Source organism: Coniophora puteana, assembly GCF_000271625.1.
Source record: "Coniophora puteana RWD-64-598 SS2 unplaced genomic scaffold CONPUscaffold_6, whole genome shotgun sequence".
NCBI lineage: Eukaryota > Fungi > Basidiomycota > Agaricomycetes > Boletales > Coniophoraceae > Coniophora > Coniophora puteana.
The window spans coordinates 697,887-720,728 of NW_006913058.1; the positions used below are offsets into that span (position 1 = coordinate 697,887).

The following is a 22,842-nucleotide window of genomic DNA, read 5'->3' on the forward strand; positions in this document are numbered from 1 at the left end:
AATGATCAAGTCACCAACTGGTAGCAAGTTGGAGCTCTCGCGTCTCGCCACCTGCTTTTTTTGACAGGTGGTGTCGATCATTCGTCGGTTAAAACTCCAAAGTCCGGATCCTTCCCCAGCCTCCCCCACGATCATATGAATTGACGTACATAGGTGTGGTCTCATCCTCCCACTACCTCGAGCACGCTCTTATTGAGAATTCTTGGACTTGCCAATGCTATGACGCAACGGTTCAATGGCTACCTTTCGCCTTTTCGCCGTAAAGCCAGAGTTGGTCATTGTCCAACGAGCAAAAGTATCACCAATGCTACTACACCCACTATGATTCGGAAAGAATTACTATCAAACGATGATTGATACACATATGCTGTTGCATCAGACTGCGAAGCTCAGTTTCAAAACTTCATGGCTTCTCATTCGCATCGCTCGTTCAAGCGGCAACACTTGCCAGCTGGCAGATCAATTCCTGATTTTACTTGACCGGCAATGAGCATTCCGTGATAATTTAGCGAGATAAGTTCCTGGTCTAGTGCACTTCGTGTCCTTGTGTGACTAAAATTGGGCAAATGCCTACCTATGCCCGTTGACCAGAATTCTTGCGGATCGTGCCAAGAGTCTATCAAATGCTATCCTGATATCTATCTGGCTTGATTTGCAGCGAACGGCGGTTCCGGTGTTTCAGGCTTACATGGCACAGTACTCCCGGATCCGAACCTTTGCGATCGCAAACTTTCGTTTCCGAAAGCATCATGTACGCATCAGCTTTCCGTGGTCGTCGCGATCGAGCTGTTCAACTACGCTCAGCGTACTCTATGAGTGGTCTTAGTCAGCTTATGCCGTGATCAGGGCCGCAAGCGACTCTGGATTTGAGTAGTCGATAGTACGTTTGTAGTGAGTAATCGATAGTAGCACCTGAGAAAACGTCCAAAAAGCAGGCATTCCTGTTTTACAACCGCTCCAGCAGATGCAATATGCACCAATCACAAGACGCCTCGATGAATCTCTAAGTCGACCCACCTTGGGCGTACGTGTAGTCAATCCACGTAGGCGCACCCAAGAATACGCCGTCTACAGTGAAGTTACTGGCTTCAGAGGTGGTCAAGATGTGATCTTGTGGGACGCGAGCCGAGTTGTTCGCGCCAGGACCTGTACTTAGCAATCAGTTTGACGATAAACAAGGCATGCATGTGAAGTGACGGACCGTAAGAGTCGTACTCCGCGTAATAAGTTGTGTTGGGCACGGTCGTCCTTGATAAAGCGGGTGAGTGGTACGGAACATAAGAAATGGCATACAACATACTCGCCGTCCCAGGGCTTGAACCCAACAGGAATGATTGTCTCATCCATGTACGTCTTGAGGTAGACCGTCACAGCCTCGGGGTTCCAAGGGCGACCCAAGTAGCACTCTTGGTAAGTGTCCGTGGTAGCGTTAGCGTCGGGAGACTACGGTGAACGTTAGCAAATGTCTCTTCAGCCAAGGTATGAACATACGGACCCGCATAATCTGGGAATTAGATATGTAGGCACCGTAACGGTTTCCGGGCGCCGTCGTCTGGTTGGCTCCTTGCCAGGCAACCAAACCTCCACCACACGCGCGCTGAGCCAGAGTTACGTTCTCGAACCAGCTAGACGAGTACGTGTCAAATGGATGGAGACTTCTGTGCAAATGACAGAGGCTTACGCAGTTCCAAAGCCAAACAAGTCTGTGCGTTACACGCATACTTTAGTAGGGACATCGCAATTGGCAAGTGATCAAGCCACTCACAATCTGTCTCGCCAAAGATGATGCTGTCATAGACGTAAGTGTTTGCCTCATGACCAGTGTACCAAGTGTCTTGATAGCTCGCAAACGTGCAACCGTAGAAAGATGCGTTCGTATATTCAAATGTTGTGACAAGAGCTTGAGAGATGGAATAGTTGGCCTAAACAAAACGTCAGATCATCAGCTCTTTTGCTATTTGACGACTCGGACGTACCGCTCGGTTTTGGAAATTGATGTTGTACCCTCTAAAGTCACTGTTTCCGAATGACGTGCCATCCGGAACGACATAAAGCACGGCGGTGTCTTCGTCCGTCAGATCGCCCTGCACATACGTGTTGTTCCAGATAGTGACAAGGTTACGCGTCGACGCATTGGCATTCGCTGCATAAGCCGTGTCAGCGTTGAGTTGTCCCTGTTCAGTTGTTAGCTCAGTAATCTTCGACACAGTAGCGCTCGACTTGCAAGCAGAGTCAGTGGGTCCGTCCGAGAGACCTCTACCCTTTCGTAGTATTCCCCTTCGCCGATGAGGATCGTTGCATCGCCCGTAGAGGGCCTAAGAGGATGTAAGCGATGCATGATGCGGAAGCAAAATCTCGTCTTACAGAGCGTTGACAGCCGCTTGAACAGTGGTGTAGTTTGCTCTGGAGTCTGTCGAGGATACAAATAGTGTGCCGTCCGGACACCCTTGAACGGGTGAGACGCTCGAGTCCTTCTGAAGTTGGCAATCAATGTAGGTAGGAGACAAGGCAAGGACCTGGGCACTGAAGAGGGCGACGAGAGCAAGGAACCGCATCATGTTCGGCGAGAGATAATTTCTGCCAGGATGCACTCATATACTGCATACGCGGCCCGCTCGAAGCCGTCGCAGACGAGTCCATGTGAAGCAATGAGTTAATTCCGCGGTGGGTATATTTTGGGAGTTTGTCGTGTTTTCGTCGGCCTCCAGGGAATCCATGAAGTCGTTGGGAAAGGTGCATATGGCGGGTGTAGCGTGGGGCAGGTGACCAGGCCCATGATGTCCTAGGGAAAAGATGATGTTTTTGGTCGGGCCAATTACACAGTAGAGGTAAAGTAATGCTTTACCTTGGCAGAGGTCACCTACGTAAAACATGAAACGTGAATGCAGAAACCAACCGACGCATCGATGAGACTTAACGGACTACAAAATGGACGGAAGACTCCTTCAAGATTTTTCTCTCATGTCGGTGGTTGTTGTGCCAGCATCCGAACCTTGAGAACCTGCTTGTCAGTCCTTATCCCACTCTATCGCAAGCAAAACTGGCAGAACGGCGGCGGCCATGGTTTCAGACGCATGACGTACGGCGAGACATACCAACCGGACCGAGGCGAAGCGCGTGTGCCTCTGTCGGTGCGCAGCAGTAATCAGTGGTACAAAGCTGTATTCATGCTATGCACAAGTTTGTGTTCAATGGCTTGTCATGCTGTAGAAGGTCCAGCGCGGAATGTTAGACAATGGCCCGCCTTGACCGGGACCGGCGGCATCGACGGTGCAGACCAGTGTTTGGAGTGCCAGTGGCATGCCAGTGGATGCCATGATCCGGCCAATGGCAGTGCCATGGCATGCCATTTGGCGACGGCACTCGGAAGGGCAGGTGAGAGGATCGAACTCGCGAGCTGGAAACAAAATAATATCAATGGCAACCAAAACCGCTAGACTAGGAAGGCTACATTGATGGTGGTACTCACAGCCATATGAATAGATACATCGGGTCTAACACGACTCAGGTTCACAGAAACTTCCACAATAGGAAACTTAGTCATACCCATTGCCAGCCGCCAATGGCATGCCATTGGCATGCCACTGGCGTGCCAGGAAATGGCTGGCCAGCGCCGCCATTCTGCCATCAGACTTCAAACACTGGTGCAGACCGACGAAGGGGCGACCTGTCGAACGCCAAAGTGCACTGACGTGTGGCTGTGTTCGTTACATACGGCGCAGTCAATTACGCGCTCAAGACGCGCTTCGATACACTGCCTGTGCCAGGGCGTTCAAGACAAAAGCCAGAGTTAATCATATCGCATCATGCACTGAATCTTTCATTTCCACCTTGAACTTGACCCTTCTAGCCTTGATTCACTTGCCTTGACATGCCTCCCGAGACCATCCAGCCAATAGTGAAGCGTCTGCCTTCATGCGACTCTTGTAAGTTCAGGAGGATACGATGCTTTCCTGTCCCGCCCCCGGACTCCTGCTCGTGCTGCAAAGCCAAGGGAATTGTGTGGGTCACAACATCCCTATCAACTCCCAGCTGAGTCCAGTTGACGCTCATCGCTCTAGGTGCTCTACTACGCCGGTTGTGAGGAGGAAACCGAAGCATAGGACAGGCAAACGGATTGAGATAGCCAAGTGAGTCGTCATCTCTATGGTCTGCGTTTGCTGGATCTAGCATTGTAATAGGTGCATTCGTCGTTAACAACTTCTTCCAGGCAGAAGTTCGGCACTGTGAAATATCCGTCTACGTTTGCCCTACAGGAGGTTGCTTCTACCTCAGAACCAGCCAACAGACGGACCCCGTCTTCCAGTCCTACCCCCCTCATCGAGGACATCATCGAAGGGCCTATATACGACTTTGCATCAACTACCTCTACGATACCTCATACATACACATCTTCTCGACTCACACAATTGTCCTCGTCTGGAAATCCGCCTCCGCTTCCTGTTAACGAGTCCGCAGTGAGGGACATGCAGAGCTCCAAAGATCTTGACATCCCCTTGTACCGCAACTGTTTTCGAAGCCCTTTGCCTCACATCAGCGCTGAGTCCGGCCTCATCAATACCGAGTTCTCCGGTGCACTTTTAGCAGACTTACTATATCGTACGTCTTGAAATCTACTCTTGCATCATACGCTAACGTACCCTATAGTGTACACTCGCATACCGCGGTCGCGCTTTCTTCCGTGTCTATCCGTTATCTCAACCTTTGAGACGGCGGGGCGTCGGCTCGAGACCATTTCGCCGGTGACGCAAACGCTGGTACTCGCCATAGCTGCTATGACCGCCCGCCTCTCGTCCAATCCAATCCTGTTTGGTTCAGGGCGGGTGCCGCCGGCCCTTTCATCCACGTTCTTCAATCCACATCGTTTATCCATCGAATTCTCCCCTGAATGGGGACTCAGACGAGAAGCTGCTTGCGAGAAGCTCCGCGAGATGGCCATCGAGAAGGCATGGTGTGCAAGGGTCATCAACGACAATAGTCCACAGTCTTTGGCTGTGTGCTTTATCCTGCAGTTTCTTGAAGATCGTAAGCGGCATTTTCGGAGACCAGCACGTATATGCGAGCTAACGGGAACTGCTCCCACCAACAGAGCTGGGTAGCGCTGGAGACCGGCGCATGTGGGCGTCCGCCTTTGTTCAACAGCTGCGAGTTATGTTCGAACGGAGAGCTGCTATTGGCTCTAACTCATCCATTGATGGGCCAGCGGGGCCGGCCATCACCAACAATCTACGCTTCTCATCATATAGTGCAATGCCCGCTCCTACTTGGGAGACATGGATTCCGTCCTCGGTGCAGATAACGTCAATGACACAGCTACATCTTGCCAACACGTTCGCACCTGCGAGTTGGTCTTTGGACATCAGCATGAATCAGGACCAGCTGGGCTTAGCATATGTACGAGAGCCTCACATTCGTGACATGGGTTTACGTTGGTGCATCCAGATTGTACGTTGTCATTGTGCTAATCTCAGCCCTGTTCTCTGATCGTTATGTGACCAAGATGAGGGAGGCGCTCATCTCTGCTTGCCGCAGCGAAATCTGTGTGTAGTGCGTACATTTTTAGATTACTCCGCTATGTAACAAGCTGACAAAAGGCCTCGAATGAAGTACGATTCACGACGAAATCATGCTTGTCGGACCTCCGCCGCCTTCACCTGCGGAGGTCATCTCTGGCGCATTCGACGACTTGCCGTGGTGGGATTTCGGCAGTTTCCTGCTCTTCGTTAGGCCATGTACGTCATGCTTTGCGGTGATGCCTTACTCGCACTGACTGCGATGCGTAAGTTACTTACCGGGCAACCCAAATTGCTCTCGAGAGTCCACAGTGGCAGACGCGTAAGCGCTACTCTTCTAACTCATATCTAAGCTTTCTTACCTGTGTTCCATCTCATTAGGTCGGCTTAACGGACAACCGTTCTCTCTGTCCTGTCTAGAAGAACACCTATCCTCCTTATCGTCTCTTCATACGTTAATGAAACGCGCTCAAGTGCAATATTCAGGACTGTTTAGTCCTGAGGGGTTAACGGCTCGATACCAAGCTTTGTGCCATTCTGCGCCCGATATGGCTAACGACGAACGCAATCTACGATTTTGGACGATGAACAGGAATATTCTATATACGTCTCGTGTTTTCCTTGTCTCAATGAAGAGCGCTCTAGGTGCACTGACAATTCCAATATACTTGGACCTTTTGGCGCGCATAAGAGATGAAGAGGCGCAGCGGCAATTTGGTTCGGGTACACACCAGACCACGAGTCAAAGGCGGGGTGTCGACGACGTGCAGCAGATAACCCAGCTGCTGATAAATCTGAAAAGGGTGTTATTACCGTATGCTAGGGAGGTACTGCATGATATTCAGTCAGGAGCCAATTTAGGGTGGATTACGCACTTGGGTGAGTTTTGTCTTCTGACTTCTAGAGTGGTTTCGAGCTAAATTACTGGTCATGACAGGCAACGAGCCTTTGAAACTCTGGTGCAGCATCATCCTGGATTCAACGCCTATTGAGGACGGTGGCGATGGCATCACGCGAGCGCAGAGGGTAGCAAGCCTGGAAACGTACGCCCTCGACAGACTTTTCATCTATGCGTTCCTAACTTGCGCTTATTTTGGCATTTCTTAGTGCGTTCAGGATCTTCAAAATTCTCACTTGGTCTTGGCCACGCGTCTTTGACGATCCCTTGGTTCTGCATACCCAACACGTCGTCGAGGAGGGGATCCGAAACGGCGTATACTCTTCGTCGTCCATGGTTGACCATGTTCCTCGCTCTTCATTCGGCATCGACCCTCTCACATCAGAGAACACAGGTATCTGGCCTTCCTACCTCGGCCTGGAGGAGGCCTGGAAGGTAATGGAACCCATTGCTGCTGTCAGCCTGAAGACCGTCTACACTGCGGATGCAATCCCCGCGATGCCGTGGCCGAAGGTGCATAGTATCCCGTCGACGCTCGATCTGCCGGATATACAGCAGATGATGCAGGGCTTGAACCTACACGATGAGCCAGCTGGGGGTTCCGCTCCTCCCTCGCTACCACCATCATCAGCACCGACCAGTAAAGTTGCTTTCACGGACCTATATAACTTCAACGAGGCTGCATTTAGAAGCAGCTCTAGAGGCGTTCAAGCGCAGACGCAGACGCAAACGCGACCTCAAGCTGGCGCGCCGCTGCAGATGCCGGACCTGTCCGAGTTCGACATGACTTTCTTCGGCGGGGAAGCAGTGCCCACAACTTCTCTTCCAAAACCTTCTTTTGCTGGCATCCCTTCAGCCCACTCGGACCCAGGAATCCATATGCGGGGCTACTCACAAACATCACCGACAGGATGGCTTGAGTGGACGGTGGGCCACTTCTGGTCCTAGGTCGTTGGAAATACACAGCGAAGATGTTCAGAGGTTTATGCCGGGATTTGATCGAGTTCTAATGAGTCTGTACGAGAGCAGGTGGAATACCATAGAATAGCAATCGCAGCACTTATGTATATTTTAGCTTACTTCATGGATTGCTTGATAACGAGTACAAGTTTTCGATTTGATGAAATGATGATCGCTTGCAGTCTGGATTGGCCTCCGTTGTTTCAAACGGTCTCGACTAGCAAAGTCCTAGCACATCATGATGTTTAAGTCATTCATTGAGTTAAACATTTATTGTCTACTAGAACTTCAACAATGTCAATGCTGAGGACAAATGCGGGGACCTGGCACGTTGTAAAATGACATAGCTCATTCATAGTCGTTGAATCCACCTTGGTTCACAAAACAGAGGCAATGTGAACTTCAAGCAGGTTTTAAGATCATGTGGCCACTAGCCCTGTTCTCCGACCACTGCAGGCAGAGCCATAGGCTTGAACGAAAGAAGCTTTGCTATGGAGGATGATGATATGGTCAGACTTGGTTAACATGATGGGCAATATACTGGTCCAGTGTGGAATCTATGAAGAGCGGTGTAGACTAGGAACTACTATCTTCCGTAATTTATAAAGGTCTGCCCAAGGTCTGCCTCAGACGGGAGAGCTAGTGTCGACTCAACGACATGCAGAACGAGGAATAATTAATAAGGCCTTAAGGCACAATCGACATGTGGCTGTGTCAACTGCGTAGTACACGGTCCAATCGTTACGCTGCCAGGGGTTTTAGACAAACGCTACGACCACCTTTCCCGGGCTCAGCATGCACTAAATTCTTTCGTCACAATATCTCCGGTTCCGCTCTCCTCTAAGCCCTCTTCAAGATGCCTCCCGAGGCAACCCAGTCGATAAAGAAGCGTCTGCCTGCCTGCGACTCATGCAAGCTCAGGAGGATACGGTGCTTTCCTGTCGCGCCTCCGGACGCCTGTTCGTGTTGCAAGACCAAGGGTATCGCGTAAGATAATGGCGCCCTCACATACGTAAGGTCAGCTTGACATTCTTTGCTCTAGATGCACGACTACTCCGGTCATAAGGAAGAAGCCAACGCATAGGACGGGGAAACGGATTGAGATTGCTAGGTGAGAGATCCTCTTGGAACTGTCGTTGCTACCTCTTGCCTATCAATAGAGCAGTCACTGAGAGCTATTGCAGACAGAAATTTGGTACCGTGAACTACGCGTCGAGATCCGCCCCGGGCGAGCTCGCATCTCGTTCAGAGTCCTCGCACAAAGACTCTGCTTCCCCTAGCTCCACCGTCGGGAATTCCGTGCCAGACTCTGCGTCCACATTATCTTCCGTACCTCCTACATTTGTTCCTTCCCATGACATTTATGTATCCTCTACTTCGCCTCAAAGCCCTGCAACTCGATACCCTGTCGTCATCTCTATCCCAAGCTCCGATGAAACTGAAGCCTCCACAGCGGGAGGCAGCAGGAGCTCCGCGAGTCCTAATGGCACCCTATCTCGCTACCGCGACTATGCTAATTGTCCCTTGCCATACCTCAGTGCTGAATCAGATCTCATTAACATCGAGTTTTCTGGCACGCTCTTGGCTGATTTGCTCTATTGTACGTATTTGAACCCCAACGCCCTGTGCGACGCTAACACACACCACAGTATACACGCGTGTTCCTCGATCGCGCTTCCTCCCTTGTATATCCCTTATATCCTCTTTTGAAGTAGCTGGGCGCCGTCTTGGGGCCATTCCACCCGTCTCGCAGGCGCTCGTGCTCACCGTGGCAGCCATGACTGCCCGACTATCATCGAATCCCGTTCTTTTTGGTGGAGGACGGGCGCCTCCAACACTTTCCACCATCTACTTCAATCCGAACCTTGTAGCAGCTGAAGCTCCGTCAGCATGGGGGCGCAGGCGGGAGGAGGCTTGTGAGAAGTTCAGAAATATGGCAATCGAGAAAGCATGGTCACTGAGAATAATGAAGGAGAGCAGCCCACAGTCATTGGCTATATGTTTCATATTGCAATTTTTGGCGGACAGTGAGTGGCTAGATGAGTGTTTCGGAAATGAATGTACTCATCGCGTCTTGTTTGTCACAGACCTTGATAGCGCGTCAGACCGGCGGACGTGGGGTGCCGCGTTCGTCCAGCAGCTACGAGTAATGTTTGAGAAAAAAGCATATAATTGGTCGAATGCGTCTCCCGATGTCCCAGTAGAGCTTGCCATCAGCAAAACCGTATCTTCGCCACGCAGCGCAATCCCAATATCCTCTTCTTCCACCCATGGAGAGCCAGACACACCGCAACGCGCCAAGTCTATGAACCAGCTCCACCTTGCCAAGACGTTTGCGCCTCCAGAACTGTATCCTAACATTGGCATGAGGGAAGATCCGTTAGGCGTGGCTTTTGTGCGGGAGCCTAACATTCGAGAAATGGGCTTGCGCTGGTGCCTTCACATAGTATGTTACTCGCCTTCCAAACCCACTTTATTCTCCATGATTGCTGATGGCCCGTTTCAAAGATGAGAGAGTCGGTCATCGCCGCCACTAGGAACGAGATATGCATCTTGTACGTACGCCACGCCCGCTTCGATGACCATAGGACACCTGGCTGAACATCGACTTGCAGTACCATGCACGATGAGGCGATGCTTGCTGGTCCCCCACCACCATCGCCTGAGGAGGCTATTGTTGGTGCAGGCGCAGACCTACCATGGTGGGACTTTGGCAGTTTTCTGCTGCTAGTACGACCATGTATGTTCTGTATCTTATGATCTTCTGGCCGCTTATTGACATTTACGCTACAGTTACTTATCGAGCTACTCAGCTGGCTCTTGACAGTACACAATGGCAGATGCGTAAGTGTTATGTCCAAATGTTACTCCTACCTAGATCTTGATACCCTGCTGTCTCTGAACGTTAATGTTACAGATCGCTTCAACGGTCTTCCGTTCTCCACTTCCCGCTTGGACCAGCACCTATCTAATCTAACCCCTCTTCACGCTTTGCTCTCTGTTGCTCAAGCGCGGTACTCGATCATGTTTGACCACGAAGCGTTGGCGCTCAGGTATCAAGCTCTTCATCAGAATACGCCCGATATGTCCAATGATGAACGAAATGTGCGATTTTGGTCAATAAACCGTAACATTCTCTTCGCGGGTCGCCTCTTCTTGACTGCAATGAAGAGTGCTCTTGGCTCGTTGAATATCCCCATATACCTTGATCTCCAGGCCCGCATTGAACACCTCGGGGTTGAGTCTCAGGAGGATTCAGGTACATATCCTGCTGCTCGGAAGCAGGTTGGGGACGATATACACCAATTGAAGGCTCTGCTTGGCAGGCTGAGGATGGCTTTGTTACCGTATGCTAGAGGAGTCGTGCATGATATCCAGTGGGGGTCAAACCTTGGATGGATCACGCATTTAGGTGAGTTCAGTCATATCTTCCCTGCGACAGTGTATGGACTAAGTCACCAGTGCTAACAGGTAACGAGCCCATGAGAGCCTGGGCCAGCATCATACTGGACTCGACGCCTATCGAGGATGGTGGTGAAGGTGTCACCCGAGCGCAAAGGGTAGCGAGTTTGGAGACGTATGTATTTGTTGGACATGCAGTGCATCTTTTACTCATCCGATTGCCTTCGTGACCTAGGTTGCTGAATATCTTCAAAATTCTCACATGGTCTTGGCCACGTGTTTTCGATGACCCCTTGGTACAACGCACTCAGCAAGTCGTCGAAGAAGGGATTCGAAGGGGCGTCTATGGTTCTGGTTCCATGCACGACCATATCCCTCGTACCTCGTATGGCTTATACCCTTCTAACTTCAAAGACAAGCACGGTCCATCAACTTCCGAAGCCGGACATGGGGAGGACTCAGGCATTTGGCCCTCTTACCTCGGCTCGGATGAAGCGAGGCGGGCGATGGCACCGATGGCTGCTGCCGGCCTCAAGACAGTGCACCACGCAGACGCGATCCCTCCGATGCCCTGGCCGAAAGTGCACAACATCTCACCTGAGCTCGATGTGCCGGATATACAGCAGATGATGCGGAGCCTAAGCTTGCACGACACGCCAGCTTCACAGGGGAGACCGGCGCCGTTTGAGTCATCTCCGCTGACCGCTGCCTCGTCGCTATCAGTGCCCTTGAGCAACGTCGCCTTCGACCCCATCGGTCTAGATATCACTAATGCTATGTTTGAAGGCACCCTCGGCCATGGGCAAGCTTCTCTACAAGGGCAGGCTCAGGCTCTGGTGCAGATGCAGATGCCTGACCTTTGCGAATTCAATATGGCGGCCTTTGGGGAATCTGAGGGGCCACAGGAGATGTCTATCCCTCACCCTTCGTTCGGAGAGCATACCCCGTCGTACTCTACGGACCAAGGATTTGACATGCAAGACTTTGTGTACCCACAACCGCCGGCTGACTGGACTGCTACGATAAACAAATTACCTCGGTTCTAATCCTTTCTCCGCAAAGGGTTGGAACAATACCATCTAGTGGTCGTTACTAAACCTAAGCTAATCTACACCCAAGTTAGTAGCCATAGAGCAATAATGTATGTACCTTCAAATCGTCGTCATGTATCTAATAGGAATTGCTGGTGATTGACGAGAGCCTGCTAGCCTCGTCACGGTTCCAGGATAGGTACGCGTTTGCTTGCGTCCGCGTCCACCATCCTTGACAAGCCTTGACATTACTGTTGAGCTTCTAACACGTGTTGGACCCACTTCTTGTCCATCGATCTCGCTTATTGACATCGGGTCGATGACATGCACATTATGATAAGCTAAATTCGACAACGTTGGACGGGCTTGAGTGTAGCAGTCCGGACTTCGTTCCGTCTGCTACGCCTTGAAAAGGTCGGGCACTATAGTCCTCCATCACCATTTCCTTCCGTTATGTTCTATCCTATTCCAGTCTCCTTTTTGCAGCCGCTTTACACGTGTCGCTGCGCTCTTTCAACGACATATTCAACAGCTCTACGATACCTGACAGCTCACCTTCGACGACAGTTCGACGATGTTCCATGTCATGCCATGATGTGTGATGCGCCACTCGCTATTTACCGTCGCTCCTGTATATAAAAGGGCCCACATCAAGTTTCTCAACCTTATATCCATATTCTTCAGAACAGTTCTTACCTTCGTTCGATTATCCCTGTGTGTTGGCACCTTCAGTCTGGTACTACACAAGGCGTCGTCACGTCGAGGACTCCACTTGAATCATCGAACTTACCTTCCAATCCCCACTGTCATGCCGACTCACAAAGGTTCCTGTCTCTGCCAGGCTGTTCAGTACGAGGCCACCGTGCCCGAGGGTGGCCCGAGCATGTCCACCGTCTGTCACTGCCAGGACTGCCAAAAGTGGAGCGGATCTGCGTTCGCGAGCAACTTCATTTTGCCTGCTACGGTGAGCTCTTGCGCCTGAAATACTAATCGTAATTGTGCAAAGAGAGCTTATTCAAAACCATTGATGAACAATTTCTAGGACCTGAAACTTACGAAGGGTGCGGAGGGCGCGGAGATCAAGGTCTACACGATAACCAACACGACCTCGGGCAAAGCACTGATGAAGTATTTCTGTGACACGTGCGGATCGGCGCTTTACAACAAGTCGGAGGTGGACGATAGGATTGTGGCCATCGCGTCGGGTACACTCGACGACCCCATCGATGCGACGGCGCAGTCGATGACCGAGTTCTTCTGCGTTAACCGCCGGACGTGGCTGAAGCCTCTGGATGGTGCCAAGCAGACTCATAAGCTGTTCGAGTGAATGGAACGTGAAGCATGATTCTTCCCACTCTGACGGGCCACGACGTACATACGCAATAGGGCACGAGGTGGTGGACGTCGAGACTCAGGGAGCAATGTACAGGACATACGGAGTGTATGTTGTGTTTCAAGATCAGAAACACAAACGGGAGCTACTTTGGAACTTGTCAGCTGCCAGCAGAAGTTGGCAGCCCAGCTTGGACACTTTATTTTATTTTATTTTGAACGACGATAATTGTAAATTATTTATCCGGAGAATATTGACTCGCGACTAGCTTAAGCGTGAGGGACCCGGGCGTCGATAACCAAAGTTGTCTTGGGACCTCTGGCATCATGTCGACTCACAAAGGTTCTTGCCTCTGCCAGGCTGTTCAGTACGAGGTCATCGTGCCCGAGGGTGGCCAGAACACGTACACGGTCTGTCATTGCAAGGACTGCCAAAAGTATACTGGATCCACGTACGCAAGCAACTTCGTTTTACCCGCTACCGTGAGTCCTCACGTAGTATGAAACACCGATCTTCCTTGATCAGGGGAAGCCCATGAGCCGCATTCCGACTGAAGCACTGATTCATGCTTTTCAGCACCTGAAACTCACGAAGGGAGCTGAAGGCGCGGAGATCATGGTCTACGCGACGACCAACACGACCTCGGGCAACGCGCTGATGAGATATTTCTGCGGCACGTGCGGGTCGGCACTTTACAATAAGACGGCGGCGAACGATCAAGTTGTGGTCGTGACGTCGGGCACGCTCGATGATCCAATCGACGCGGCGATGCAACCTGCGCGAGAGATCTTCTGCATAGACCGCCGCGCGTGGCTTAAGCCGCTGGACGGTCTTGCGCAGCATCCGAAGAGGCTGGAGAGGTTGCAGTAAATGCATATGAAATACTATAGTTATCTGTGTTCAGCATGAAGCAAGCTGGGGCCATGGAGCGGTGGACATCAAGATTCAGGGAGCAATGTAAAGGAGATTCGGAATGTATGCCCATTAATGTTGCAGGGTCCGGAGACACCACATCGGTCACTACTCACCAACGTTGTCTTCCGAACCCCATCATGTCGACTCACAAAGGTTCTTGCCTCTGCCAGGCTGTCCAATACGAGGTCACCGTGGCCGAGGGCGATCAAAACACGTACGGCATCTGCCACTGCAAGGACTGTCAAAAGTATACTGGATCCACGTACGCATGCAGCCTTATATTACCCGCTACTGTGAGCCCTCGCTTTCGACAACAACGACCTACAACGACCCTCCTTGATCAAGGGAAGCTATGGGCAACACTAATGTATCGATACTTGATCTCCAGAATCTGAAACTTACTAAGGGAGCTGAAAGGGCAGAAGTCAAGGTTTACACGACGACCAACACGACCTCGGGCAAAGCGTTCATGAGGCATTTCTGTGGCACATGCGGATCGCCGCTGTACAACAAGGATGGCGGCGAATGATAAGGTTGTGGTCATCCCGTCGGGCACGCTCGACGATCCTATCGACGCTACGATGCAGCCGATGAGCGAGATCTTCTGTGCGCACCGTCGGGCGTGGCTTAAGCCACTGGATGGTCTTGCGCAGCATCCGAAGAATGATTCATGAAGGATACTCATATGAGTTCAGCATGAAGCAAGCTGGGGAAATGGAGTGGTAGACATCGGGATTCAGGGAGCAGCGATATAACGGATGTGTGGAGTATATAATGTAGGCTATAAGTGGAAGAAAACAAATTGGGAGCTGCTTTGGAGTCTGTCAGGCGAGTAGAAGTTGTCCATCCGAGTCTCTCGGACAAACGGCCTAGCGAAGATAACCTAGAGTATAGTCCTCACGGCTTCAACGGAAGCCACGCTGGGTTATGACGGTTTAGGCCCATCGGTGCTTCCGTCTGTCGCGCCGGGGTGCGGGACAGCACAGCGGCAGGCTCGATAGCCGTCATCGTTCTCAGCTGGTTTCTGGCTTTTCCGTCATCTCCAGGGGACTCCGTCAGGCTAGTGGAGAAACCGGCGACCTCTGGGTCTACTGGGGCTGTCTGTTTAGGAAACCCCTTGGCCTGTGGACTAAACGCTTCCGCTGGGTCGAGACGCCCCAGCGAGCGTATCCATTGCCCGATGGCTGCAAGCGAGACGCGTACTTCCCATGATCCGCCCTCCTAGAGTTCATGTTTTCATTAGTGAGTCAAGGATAGCGTAGTCAGCAAAATTAGGATGGTGGGCACGTACTGTTATGGTCTTGCAGAGCGCCGCGTTGATCCCAAACGCGAGGAAGTAGCCCGCCACATGATCCAGCGCCTGCATGGGCAAGGGTTTAGGTGGCGGCTTCCCATTGTATGTTGTACCCGTAAACGCAGAGTACGCTTCTGCTTCTGCATGATTGATACCAGTGGTCGTCTGTACGAGTGAGTCAAACTGCGGAGAGCAAGTTGAGATTTGATATCCAATGTAGGACAATGCAAGTTCTGAACTTACTCCACGTCGGTCTTTCCAAGGACCATCCCACCCGAACGCACGTAGGTTTGCGCACACGATGCCGGGGCGCGCTTCGGCGAGTTCAGAGGGGCTGAAGCCTTTCTCGTCCACGCCACCAGGTCGGTAGGCCTGCAGGAATACATCTGCATCCTTTGCGAGCGAACGTAAGGTGTCGACGCCTGAGGGTGAAGTGAGATCAAGCTGGGTTGTCCGCTTTCCACGAGACGTTTCTATGTCTAGAAGAGGGAGATCCGGGAGACTAGGTGAGGTCACCAAGAGAACGTCGGCCCCGAAGGCTGCTAAAGCGCGCCCGGCAGCTGGCCCGGCGAGGACCCGGCAGAGATCTAGTACACGTATGTTTTCAAGGGGCATCTCTGCATTGCTCTTTAATTCACGTCTGGGTGCATCGCCGATCTTGATCAGTTGCACAGGGGGGGCGTTGGCCTGTGCCTGGCCTTGAGGATGCTTGTCCCACTCGTCGAACGATCGATAGGCAAAAGCACACATTTTACGCGAGGCTGCCTCTGCTTCGAAGTCGTAGGAGTTCCATTGTGTGAGTTTTGCTTGAACTGCATCTCGGGTGGCCTCACAGCCGAGGATTTGGAGGATGCCGTCTCGGTGGCTAGTTTAAGAATGAGAATATGCAAGATAGATATCGTGCCGAAGCCGTACTGAGGGAAGTTAGTGTGTATGCGGACATGGTTATTGTCCTGAGTCCTATACAGGCCAGCGATTGGATCCCAAAAGTTTCCTTCGGGAAGATGTCCATCTATGGTATACCACTTCTCGCTGCCTTGACAGACCAATTGGTCAGTGATGCTGCCGTGAATCAAACAACATCGTTGTCGCTTACTGATATCAAATACAGCATGACGAGCGTCGACGGTGACATCTTGCTCTACCCCTGTCCTAAGAGCATGGAAATTCGCAGCAGATAGACCAGACAAGCCGATCGAAGTCTATAGGACATGCGCCGAGGTAATTCAGTGACTGCGATTTAACTGCTCTAGGTTGAAGCACACCTGCGCTGCTGAGCCGAGTCTGAAGGATGAAGGAATGGCCGGATCGGGGTGCTCACTGAGCCGCAAATGACTCAAAAGGTCCTCGGGAAGACCGTTGGCGAGCCACACAGCTCGCGCAGGTGCAAGACTATCGGATGGTGATGTAGACATGGATCGCGAGAGCTGGGAGAAAATCCTTGGAGTATTTCGGAGAGACGACAACGCACGGCGTCCGGCAAACATGCCCACGGAAAGCCGGAGAAGCCACGATAGTCTTCTTATAACAATCTGACGCAATGAGCGCTAACGATAGCTCTTTCGGCCCTCGTCGGTGCTAGCTGAGTCAAGTGTGAGTTCGAGTGCGAGTCACATCATCACTAAATGTCTCAGAAGATGATACCATAAGGCCTTCATACGCGAGCAAAAAAAGGCATAACCTTCGTGGACTGCATGTTGCACTCAAGACATTAACAGGAAGATGTCGTTGGTATCTTAAGAGATGTCGGCGAAGCTGGAGTGGCTTTCTTATTTGGCTGAGTGCGCCTGGCGGAGTTAAAAGTTGCGGCAAGGACCGTTTGACCGAGTCCTCCCGACACGCGACATCCAAGTTTTGCTCACTCTCGCAAACATCCTCGATGGTCTCTCGTACTGTGTCGGCATCGCTCAGGCGTATTGTAAAAGGCGCTGCGCGCCCCCATGCGGTATGTCTTAGCTCGATTCTGATAGGAAAACAGAAATTTGACCACTTTTGCAGCGTTCACTCCGCCCATTCGCAACTGCCGCACCTCTTCCTTCACCAACAACTCAGGTCTCCACCCTTTCTAATGGCCTGACCGTTGCCACCGAGTCGCACCCGCACGCTCAGACCGCGACTGTTGGTGTCTGGATTGACGCCGGTTCGCGTGCAGAGACCGACAAGACGAACGGTACTGCCCACTTCCTTGAACACATGGCGTTCAAGGGAACTGGCAAGCGTTCCCAACACTCCCTTGAGCTCGAGGTTGAGAACCTCGGTGCCCACCTCAACGCATATACCTCGCGCGAACAGACGGTCTACTACGCCAAGTCGTTCCGCAAGGATGTCCCCAACTCCGTGGAGATCATCTCGGACATCCTTCAGAACTCCAAGCTTGAGGAGCCTGCTGTCGAGCGGGAACGCGATGTCATCCTCCGTGAACAGCAGGAGGTTGACAAGCAGATGGAGGAGGTTGTGTTTGATCACCTCCACGCTGTCGCTTTCCGTGGTATGTGTCCGCTTAACTCCATCGCGTTTGACAAACTCAACGGTTTACAGGCCAGCCTCTTGGACGCACCATCCTTGGGCCGCGGAAGAACATCCTGTCTATTAAGCGGGATGACCTTTCCTCGTACATCAAGACCAACTACACCGCTGACCGGATGGTTCTCGTTGGTGCTGGTGGCATCGCTCACGAGGAGCTCGTCGAGCTTGCCTCGAAGCACTTCTCTTCCCTCCCTGTCTCTCCTTCTCCCATCCCTCTTGGCCGTGCGTCGCACCCCAAGCCTAACTTCGTCGGCTCCGAGTTCCGCCTCCGTGACGACGACGTTCCTTGTGCCCACATCGCGATTGCCGTTGAGGGTGTCAGCTGGTCTTCGCCTGACTACTTCCCCATGCTCGTCATGCAGTCCATTATGGGCAACTGGGACCGTGCTCTCGGCGCGTCGCCGCTCCTCAGCTCACGTCTCTCGCACATCATCTCGTCGAACAACCTTGCCAACAGCTTCATGTCGTTCTCGACGTCGTACTCCGACACTGGTCTTTGGGGTATCTACCTTATCAGCGAGAACCTCATGAACCTTGACGACTTGACACACTTCACGCTCAAGGAGTGGGCACGCATGTCGATTGCCCCGACGGCGGTTGAGGTCGAGCGCGCCAAGAGCCAGCTCAAGGCGGGTCTTCTCCTCGGTCTCGACGGCACCACCGCCATTGCGGAGGACATTGGTCGCCAGATCGTCACCACTGGCCGTCGGATGAACCCGGCTCAGATCGAGCGCGCTATCGACGTTATTACGCCCGAGGAGATCAAGCGCGTCGCACAGAAGTACGTCTGGGACAAGGACGTGAGTTTACCATACCTCTTTGTTCGTTGTTTGTATTCTTATATGATGATTCGCAGTTCTCTCTGGCCGCCATGGGCCCGATCGAGGGTCTCCTCGACTACAACCGCATCCGTGCGGACATGTCCTCGCTTACCTACTAGATGCCGATGCGACGCCGGATAGATAGAGCCTTCGAAGCTTAGAGCCTAGAGCCCTTTAGGTGTCGTAATTCCCGAGCTGCATCCGATTGACATCGCGGTACGATGGACGGCTGGCATAATACTGCGTCGTGTTTTTATTTTGCGTAGATCAGGAATTGAAAAGCTGTCTAATTCCACCCCTATGCGTCCTTCAGGATTCGGATGGTTGTTGACAAACAAAAAAGGTGGTATAGCGCACTTGGCTGCTCTGAGTTTCTATCTGGTCAGTTTTTTATGGGTCTTGACAGTGACACGTTCCAGTTGCGTTCCAGTACCATCACCTTGACAGCCATGTGGTCGTGACAGGTCGTGACATCCAGTCTCGGATTCTTTTGTCCAATTCACGAAGTTCACTCGCTGCTCGTCGGTGCTATTCCTTATCGTTCTAGTCCTCCGTGTTCGATACTCGGACGACCTCGACGATGAGCGTAACAGCTGAATCTTTGCAAGGCGGGCGCGCACATAAATAGCTGGGCAGCGCGTCGTGCGCGTGATCATGAGAAAAAGGTTTGTTGAACCCTCATATATAATGCTTATAATCGCACGATCCTTGTGTTGGTTTTCGACCACCATCATGCGTCAGCGCTCAATCAAAGCCAAGTCCAGAGCTAACACACACGATCCACCCCGCGTCTTTTCTGACCCACGGCTCCGTCATAAGCGCTCATCGCAGACCTCATCGACTCGACAGGTCTCTACCCAGCTTTTTCCATCACTTTCTGTTTCACGTCTCACTGGTTACTCGGCTTCATACGCCAAGTTCAAGTACTCTCCTGACGGAAATCTCATCGCGGGGATCAGTGCCTCGAGACGGCGCATCGAGCTGTGGGATGCTCTTACGGGGCACCTGCTCGGCACCTGCTCGCTGCCGCTGGATCGATCACGACTTGAACTACAGTCGTTGTCTTTCTCCTCGGATCACCGTAGGATCGAAGCTGTACTAGCAAACCGATTATTGAGTGGTAGTTTATCCTACTACTTCCTGTCGGTGAATATGGAGAATGGTTACAGTGTTGTACAAAATGTATCCCATGCTTCCTTAGCCAAGCCAGCCCGCACTGACGGAATGTTCGATACCGTCGTGTTCTCTCCTGACGGGAAGTTCATTGCCGGTGCCGTAGGCGAGCCGAAGGAAACCCAGGTGCGCAGTGCAACAACAGGAGAAGTACTCATGCGACTACCCGGCCCAGGTTGCTGCATAGTCGTATGCTTTTCCCCTGATAGCCGAAAGCTTTTCCTCGCAGTTCGCATAAGGTCGTCTTCCTTCTTTGCTATCGTCAATGTGGAAAACACAGGGTCGATATTGCTCAAGCCGCTGCTCGATTCACCCCTTCATAGCACTCGGAGCACTTTTCGCGTCTCGCCTGACGGCAAAAAGGGGGCCGGAATAATATATAACGAATTCGGCGACTTGGGTCTTCAAATATGGGACCTTGAGACGGGAGAGAAAACTCGAGGACCCCTCCTTGGTCACATCGACAACGTCACTTGCTGCTGCTTTTCGCCGGATAGCAAGAGAGTTGCTGATGGCTCGAAGGACGGCACAGTCATTGTATGGGATATCGACACTGGAGAAATCGTACTAGGGCCAGTGCAACATCCTCACGTCAGAGAAGTTGCATTTTCCCCAGATGGGAAACGGGTGGCAAGCTTGGGTCTGGATTTTCGTGAGTGGGATGTTCTCACGGGCGAATTAACGCTACCCCATGTAAGTGTTCGTGACTCTCATGATTTAGATGAGTTCGTCCTAACACTAGCTATTGGTAGGTACCAACGGATACTGCTGGTGATCCCGAGCCATTCCTCCACGGCCGAGGGAGAGTCACATCTATCCACTGGTTCTCAAATGGTCAGCAGTTCATTACCAGCAGCGACCAGGACGACTATGTCCGATTCTGGGATGCAGAAACAGGAAACGAAGTCTCAAGCATACACTTCCCTGGGGGGGCGCTTACTCAGCTTTCTCCGGATGAGACCGTACTGACCATCGGCTCCACGCGGTTCATGGGATCCGTTGGACAATGGGATGTCAGATCCGGACGCAAGCTAGGGCCAGCTCTGATCGAGCGGCGAGGGGCGGCCCGGAAGCTCGAGTTTTCAGCGGATTGGTCACTGCTGGTAGCACTCCTTGTTTCTCATGGACGACGGGGCTCCTACCTTCACTTCGTGGACCTCAAAAACGGAGGCCAAAGCGAAGATTACGGCCTCAAGGATGCTCTGATTTCTGACGTTTCGTTGTCTCCAGGTGGTGATGTCTTTGCTTATTTGTGGGCAAGGGTATATCCTGTTGGAGGTCATTGAGGACGTTCGTCTGCTTTTAGTGACGTAATCCACGTCTGCGTCACTCAAACCAAGGAGATCACACAGAAGATCAGTCTACGCCTTCAAGCGGATTGCATACCAGCACATTTGCTATTTTCACCAGATGGGCAATATCTTTGCTGCGATCTCAGGCCCAGAGAACCCGTTGGTCTTGACGAAGCAGTCACAAATCCTCCCGAGTTTGGTCACGGAACCACTGTGCTATTAGACTTTGCTAGCGGCGAGAAACTCTGGCAGGCTCCCGCCTTAGGGGCTGGTATCCTCCCATCACATCCTAAGTCATTGTTTTCCCCCGACGGGCTCGTAATTTTACGGGCAAGCCCCAACGGCCAAGTCGAGCTGCTCCACACCACGACCGGCGACCGCCTCTGGAAACTCCAACGTGCCGAGCCACGCCTCATGGATCCGACTGCTTTAGCATTTTTGTCAGATCAAACCCGGTTCGTGGTTGGGACGAAATTCGGTGAATTGACAGTACACGATGTACTCGATAAGTTTAAACAACTGAACATCCTTCCTGAACCCATCAAGTATCTAAGCCGGACGGAGGGATATTCGAACGAGGAGGAACATGAAGTTCGTCAATTCGTACGTAACCTTCTTGTTACTTTTATTGCAGAGAAACGATACTGACTTCCACCAAAGCACAGGTTTTATAGAGACTATACTAGGAAAAAGACAGTAAGAAATGGAGATGCTCGACGGGACTATGCCACTCATGCGTCTACATCGACGGAAGGACTTGATGATAATCACGAGGGGGAACGTGAAACAGCAGAAACTAATGTAGGGTTTCTCTTACCTTGTCATCGTTACAAACCTGACACTGATCTCTCCGAGTTGGCACAGATTAAATTCGATGAATTCTTATCTGTGCTTCTAAAGATAGGGCCTTCCATGGACAATGCGCCTGACCCTGACTCGGATGTGCCTCAGCGAGACTCGACTCAGGCTCGTGAAACACCTACTCGCACTATGCCAGAACAGCCATGCGACGGTGAATCATTTCTTAATGTAAGTTCGATAGGGCCTATTCGAGCTTGATGTTCTACTTGCCAATACTGCCTTAGATGCCAGCCACATTAAGCGAGGCTGCGCGACGACACTACGAAGATCTCATGCAGCCTCAGCAAGAGCAAGCCTCTCAGCCTACGCTTAGCATACAGGATATGCAGGCAGCCGGCGCCGACAACGTCGTGCCAGCGGACGGGCCATTTTGGCGACAACGTCGTGCCAGCGGACGTCCGCGGACGGCACGACAACACCGTGTCCGCGGACGGCCGGCGCGCCGATGACACACAGGATGTCAATGTGTGGGCGGCGCGCCGACGCCGTGTTCAGGAGGACAGCGAACGGTGTGGCGCATCGTGTCCGCGGACGGCGCCAACAACAAAAATAGACTGCAATCAGCATAGTGAAACAGACTAGACAATAGTACAGTTACCCATTCGTATCCGCGGATGCCAACCGCCGAATGGCGTATAATGTAACAATCATCGGCGCATGCACTTAAAGCATTGATCGTGTCAGCGGACGATAAGTGAACGGTATAGTGCTATTCTCCGGCGCATGGAGCATGTAGGCTGTCGTGTGCGCGGACGCGGTGATAATGCGCTCGCCGGTGCCAAGGACACTGGGACCAATGGGATGCAGCACGCTTCAGATGAAC

General features: G+C 52.0%; 8 protein-coding genes across 8 annotated transcripts; 6 read left to right on the plus strand and 2 right to left on the minus strand.

Annotated features, from left to right (window-relative positions):
* Positions 1 to 835: 835 nt before the first annotated feature.
* On the minus strand, positions 836 to 2,666 carry CONPUDRAFT_104311 (carbohydrate esterase family 8 protein). Its single transcript, XM_007770342.1, has 9 exons — positions 2,365 to 2,666; positions 2,225 to 2,315; positions 1,977 to 2,174; positions 1,766 to 1,922; positions 1,682 to 1,703; positions 1,496 to 1,625; positions 1,301 to 1,443; positions 1,202 to 1,248; positions 836 to 1,146 (listed from the first exon to the last, which is right to left on the minus strand). Exons 1-9 carry the CDS (start codon positions 2,556 to 2,558, stop codon positions 1,004 to 1,006), a joined length of 1,125 nt encoding a protein of 374 aa, XP_007768532.1. The 5' UTR covers positions 2,559 to 2,666; the 3' UTR covers positions 836 to 1,003.
* Positions 2,667 to 3,614: 948 nt separating this feature from the next.
* On the plus strand, positions 3,615 to 7,512 carry CONPUDRAFT_82172 (uncharacterized protein). Its single transcript, XM_007770343.1, has 10 exons — positions 3,615 to 4,002; positions 4,062 to 4,130; positions 4,211 to 5,025; positions 5,090 to 5,445; positions 5,501 to 5,547; positions 5,608 to 5,732; positions 5,785 to 5,835; positions 5,895 to 6,392; positions 6,451 to 6,556; positions 6,621 to 7,512. Exons 3-10 carry the CDS (start codon positions 4,776 to 4,778, stop codon positions 7,357 to 7,359), a joined length of 2,172 nt encoding a protein of 723 aa, XP_007768533.1. The 5' UTR covers positions 3,615 to 4,002; positions 4,062 to 4,130; positions 4,211 to 4,775; the 3' UTR covers positions 7,360 to 7,512.
* Positions 7,513 to 8,227: 715 nt separating this feature from the next.
* On the plus strand, positions 8,228 to 11,819 carry CONPUDRAFT_72930 (uncharacterized protein; the record flags this gene model as incomplete). Its single annotated transcript, XM_007770107.1, has 11 exons — positions 8,228 to 8,358; positions 8,414 to 8,482; positions 8,532 to 8,971; positions 9,087 to 9,398; positions 9,459 to 9,817; positions 9,880 to 9,926; positions 9,987 to 10,111; positions 10,165 to 10,215; positions 10,289 to 10,783; positions 10,843 to 10,948; positions 11,009 to 11,819. The coding sequence occupies 11 exons, from the start codon at positions 8,228 to 8,230 to the stop codon at positions 11,817 to 11,819; spliced, it is 2,946 nt and encodes a 981-aa protein (XP_007768297.1).
* A 673-nt stretch (positions 11,820 to 12,492) lies between these two features.
* CONPUDRAFT_137206 (uncharacterized protein) lies at positions 12,493 to 13,400 on the plus strand. The gene is made up of 2 exons (XM_007770344.1): positions 12,493 to 12,768; positions 12,847 to 13,400. The coding sequence occupies exons 1-2, from the start codon at positions 12,613 to 12,615 to the stop codon at positions 13,129 to 13,131; spliced, it is 441 nt and encodes a 146-aa protein (XP_007768534.1). The 5' UTR covers positions 12,493 to 12,612; the 3' UTR covers positions 13,132 to 13,400.
* A 63-nt stretch (positions 13,401 to 13,463) lies between these two features.
* On the plus strand, positions 13,464 to 14,007 carry CONPUDRAFT_90166 (DUF636 domain protein; the record flags this gene model as incomplete). Its single annotated transcript, XM_007770345.1, has 2 exons — positions 13,464 to 13,619; positions 13,714 to 14,007. The coding sequence occupies 2 exons, from the start codon at positions 13,464 to 13,466 to the stop codon at positions 14,005 to 14,007; spliced, it is 450 nt and encodes a 149-aa protein (XP_007768535.1).
* An 825-nt stretch (positions 14,008 to 14,832) lies between these two features.
* CONPUDRAFT_165340 (CoA-transferase family III) lies at positions 14,833 to 16,824 on the minus strand. Its single transcript, XM_007770346.1, has 6 exons — positions 16,612 to 16,824; positions 16,443 to 16,548; positions 16,262 to 16,382; positions 15,590 to 16,211; positions 15,344 to 15,529; positions 14,833 to 15,273 (listed from the first exon to the last, which is right to left on the minus strand). Exons 1-6 carry the CDS (start codon positions 16,759 to 16,761, stop codon positions 14,950 to 14,952), a joined length of 1,509 nt encoding a protein of 502 aa, XP_007768536.1. The 5' UTR covers positions 16,762 to 16,824; the 3' UTR covers positions 14,833 to 14,949.
* A 356-nt stretch (positions 16,825 to 17,180) lies between these two features.
* CONPUDRAFT_82177 (mitochondrial processing peptidase beta subunit) lies at positions 17,181 to 18,989 on the plus strand. The gene is made up of 4 exons (XM_007770347.1): positions 17,181 to 17,291; positions 17,345 to 17,834; positions 17,885 to 18,672; positions 18,729 to 18,989. The coding sequence occupies exons 1-4, from the start codon at positions 17,226 to 17,228 to the stop codon at positions 18,810 to 18,812; spliced, it is 1,428 nt and encodes a 475-aa protein (XP_007768537.1). The 5' UTR covers positions 17,181 to 17,225; the 3' UTR covers positions 18,813 to 18,989.
* Positions 18,990 to 19,425: 436 nt separating this feature from the next.
* Positions 19,426 to 22,468, plus strand: CONPUDRAFT_165341 (YVTN repeat-like/Quino protein amine dehydrogenase; the record flags this gene model as incomplete). The annotated part of the gene is made up of 5 exons (XM_007770348.1): positions 19,426 to 20,559; positions 20,619 to 21,118; positions 21,173 to 21,761; positions 22,059 to 22,187; positions 22,244 to 22,468. The coding sequence occupies 5 exons, from the start codon at positions 19,426 to 19,428 to the stop codon at positions 22,466 to 22,468; spliced, it is 2,577 nt and encodes an 858-aa protein (XP_007768538.1).
* Between the last annotated feature and the right edge of the window lie 374 nt (positions 22,469 to 22,842).